This window comes from Bison bison, unplaced genomic scaffold, assembly GCF_000754665.1.
Source record: "Bison bison bison isolate TAMUID 2011002044 unplaced genomic scaffold, Bison_UMD1.0 scf7180017864213, whole genome shotgun sequence".
Lineage (NCBI taxonomy): Eukaryota > Metazoa > Chordata > Mammalia > Artiodactyla > Bovidae > Bison > Bison bison.
In genome coordinates, this window is record NW_011494785.1 from 3,673,693 (window position 1) to 3,677,249 (window position 3,557).

General features: G+C 52.9%; 1 protein-coding gene across 1 annotated transcript in view; it reads left to right on the plus strand.

Moving 5' to 3' along the window:
• DDX11 (DEAD/H (Asp-Glu-Ala-Asp/His) box helicase 11) overlaps positions 1–3,557 on the plus strand; it is a 33,887-nt gene that overhangs the window by 8,330 nt on the left and 22,000 nt on the right. Inside the window, exons 3-4 of the mRNA XM_010845015.1 lie at positions 2,371–2,619; positions 3,296–3,382. Of these exons, the coding sequence (XP_010843317.1) occupies positions 2,371–2,619; positions 3,296–3,382 (336 nt within the window). The remainder of the gene's footprint in view (positions 1–2,370; positions 2,620–3,295; positions 3,383–3,557) is intronic.

Genomic DNA, 3,557 nt, shown 5'->3' on the forward strand with positions numbered 1-3,557 from the left:
GGTGTGGATCACGAAGTTGCTATGCGGATGAGGATGTTGTGTGGGACGAGGATGCTCTGCGGGTTGAGGAGTTGTTAAAGCAGCATCTTTCTGCCAGTCTCCAGCCCTCCATTTATAGCCAGTGCACGCTTCCACTGCAGGGTTATGGGTTTGATTCCTGGTTGGGGAACTAAGATCCCAGGTGCCGTGCAGCGTGGCCAAAAATAAATAAATAATGCAGCGCATGGGACTTCTTCCCTCCCAACCCACCGAAAGACTGACCGGGATCAGAAGTGGCTTCCTGTAAATAGATCTGAGGACATTCAAGTCCTCATCTGACCATCTGCCTCACCTGATGTCATGAAGCATCTTTTCCTCTCTCTTTTTTATCTTTTTTTTTTTTATAATTTTTTTATGTTTATTTTTGGCTCTGCTGGGTCTTCATTTGCTGCTTCGGCTTTTTTCTGGTGGTCAGTGGGGGCTACCCTCTAGTTGCACTGTGCAGGCTTCTCATTGCAGTGGCTTCTTTTGTAGCAGAGCACGGGCTCTAGGGCATGTGGGCCTCAGTAGCTGCAGCTCCCAGACTCTAGAGCACAGGCTCAGCGGCTGTGGTGCATGGGCTTAGTTGCTCTGGGGCATGTGGGATCTTCCCAGATCAGGGATGGAACCTGTGTCTCCTGCATTGGCAGGCGGATTCTTTACCACTAAGCCATCAGGGAAGCTCTATTTATTTATTTTTGGCCACGCCATGCAGCATGTGGATCTTAGCTCCCCGACCAAGGAGCAGACCTGCACCCCCTGCTTAGAAGCACGGAGTCTCAACCCCTGGACCACCAGGGAGGTCCCTTGTCCTCTTCTCTTTAAAGTCACACAAAACATTGAATCAAAGAACAGTATGTGTAGTTTAAAAAGTCACATTTATCAAACTTGGTTCCTTGGGCTGGTGCTTTGACCTGTCTTATCTATTTCTTAAACACCGTTGGTCTGCATATGTTGAAATCACAAGCCGATGCTGCTGTTTTTTGCTTTATTGGCTGTGGTCACTGGGGCCTCTTTGCCATAGGTAAGATGAGCTTTCTGACCACCTCTTTCCCCTCCCTCTGCCCACCCTCCTGCTGCAGTTACATATTTTCGGTCTCTTTTTTTTTTTCTCTCTTGAATAACTTTTAAGTCAGCAGTTGTCTTTTAAAGGTTTGTGTCACTTTCAGCGTACTTACACCTGTTCTTCTCTTCACCATCCAGCGGTGTCTCAACATTACAGCTCATCATACAGTCATCCTCTTTGCCTGCCTGCCCGGGCTGCCGTGAGAAAACACCACAGACAGTGGAGTAAATGTGGCAATTTATGGTCTCACGTCTGGAGACTAGATGTCCAGAATCAAGGTGTCAGCAAGGTCCCTCCTGAGGGCCTGGGGGAAGGATCTGTCCATGCCCCTCTCCTGGGCATGTGGACAGCAAGCTTCTTCCCGTCTCTTCACATTGTCTGCCTTCGTTGCTTCTGTGTCCACATTTCCCCTTTTTACTATGCAAGGGTACTGTTGTGTATACGGGCTTCCCTGGTAGCTCAGCTGGTAAAGAACCTGACTGTCGACACAGGAGATGCAAGAGACATGGGTTCGATCCCTGGGTCGGGAAGATCCCCTCGAGAAGGGAATGGAAACCCACTCCAGTATGCTTGCCTGGGAAATTCCATGGACAGAGAAACCTGCTGGGCTACAGTCCATGCGGTTGCACAGAATCAGATGCGACTGAGAACATACACACAGACGCTGTTCCTCCGGATCAGGGCCCACCCTCTCTTAACTCAGGATGTCTGTTTTCTAGTGGGGCCGCATTCTGAGACACTGGGGTCAGGGGGACACAATTCAATGCACATCAAGGACCCCCAGGGAAAAGTCTGAAGTTTAAACCAATAGATGTATTCTCCAGAGCAATTGGTTTGCTTCAAAATTTCATAGCACTGGTACTCCCGGGGCCAATCGCCTTCTGTCTGCACGGATGTGTTGACTGCATCTCTGCCTCAGCAGGTTGTATCCAGGATTTCATGACGTGCCCCTTTCGGTGGGGGAGCCTTAATTCATTTTCTGGGCTATTTATTCAGTTTCTGCCATTCTTCTCATTGTGATGACTTGTGGTACTTACAGGTAGTTTGATAAGCCTCTTTTATTCTTTGAAGAACAGTGAAGACATAAAGAATTTCACTTTTATATATTTTTTTTTCTTAGCTGTGATCTAGGAAAAGGCCAGTTCCCTTCCCTTTTCTTCCTTTGAGAAGCAGGTCTTGGAGCACCCTCTGATACTAAACGTCAGATGCTTTATTACGACAGGAAAGGTCATTCAGGAAGCTGGGTCTCTTGGCTTCTATGTCTGAGAGGATTTTTCTGCCTGTAGGGAAAATCCCTAAGTCTCATCTGCGGGGCCCTCTCCTGGCTCCGCGACTTTGAACAGAAGAAACGCCAAGAGGAGGAGCGTCTGCTGGGGGCTGGAGCCCCGGCCTCACACAATGGGCTGGCCCCAGCCCTGGGTCTCCCATCCTCCTGCCAGGGGAGCCCAGGCACGCCAGGGGCCACCGGAGAGCCCGACTGGATCACTCAGTTTGTGCAGAAGAAGGAAGAAAGGGACTTGGTGGACCGATTGAAGGTGAGATTGGGTTATGGGAGGTGGGGCGATCTGGGAAATGGGGCGTCCGGGTGACGTCAGGTGAATCCCAAGGCCGGACAGCCTGTGTCCTTGCTATGGGTCCTCTGGCCACCTCCTGGGTGGATGGTGCTGCGCCCTTACTGTCTGTGGTAAGCTGATGTCACCAGGCTTTCTCTAGGTTGGCGTTCACGAGTACGTGCTAAGTCGATTCAGTCGTGTCTGACTCTGTGCGACCCCATGGACTGTAGCTCACTGGCTCCTCTGTCCATGGAGTTCTCAAGACAAGAATACTGGAGTGGGTTGCCATTCCCTTTTCCAGGAGATCTTCCCAACCCAGGGATCAAACCCGGGTCTCCTGTATTGGCAGGTGGGTTCTTTACCAGCAGTTCCTTTCATTGCTGGGAGAGGAACCGCACTGTTGCCAGTGGTAGCACGGACCTGGCTTCCCTGGCGCCGGACGCCTCAAGGGCCATGCTGGTTGGAGAGCGTGTCCTTTCTACAGCGAGCCCGGGGCTCAGGGTCTGCTGGCCTGGCCATGCTGCAGCCGACTGGAGGCCAGCAGGGCAGGGCAGGCTGCCCAGAGGCGAAAAGCCCTGGACTGGGGCACCCCGGCTCCAGAAGCGGCCTGCTCCAGGGCTTCCTGCAGGAGTCTCCCTTCTGGCTTCCCCCGCTCCAGGAGGAGCAGGTCCGGAGGAAGAAGCGAGAAGAGCGTCTGCAGCAGATCCGTCACAACGCGAAGCTCCGGTTCGCGGCCAAGCGCATGGTGAGTGTGGTCCCTGGGACCACGACCAGGCAGCGTCTGCCCACGCAGCTGGTCGGGGTGAGCAGCCGGGCCCTCAGCCCCTTCCCTGGGAGTGGGGCAGCCTGAGCTGAAGGACTGGTCCTGGGGCATTGGCACCAGTCGCTTGAGGCCCATGTCAATGGCAGGGGGGCCGCCC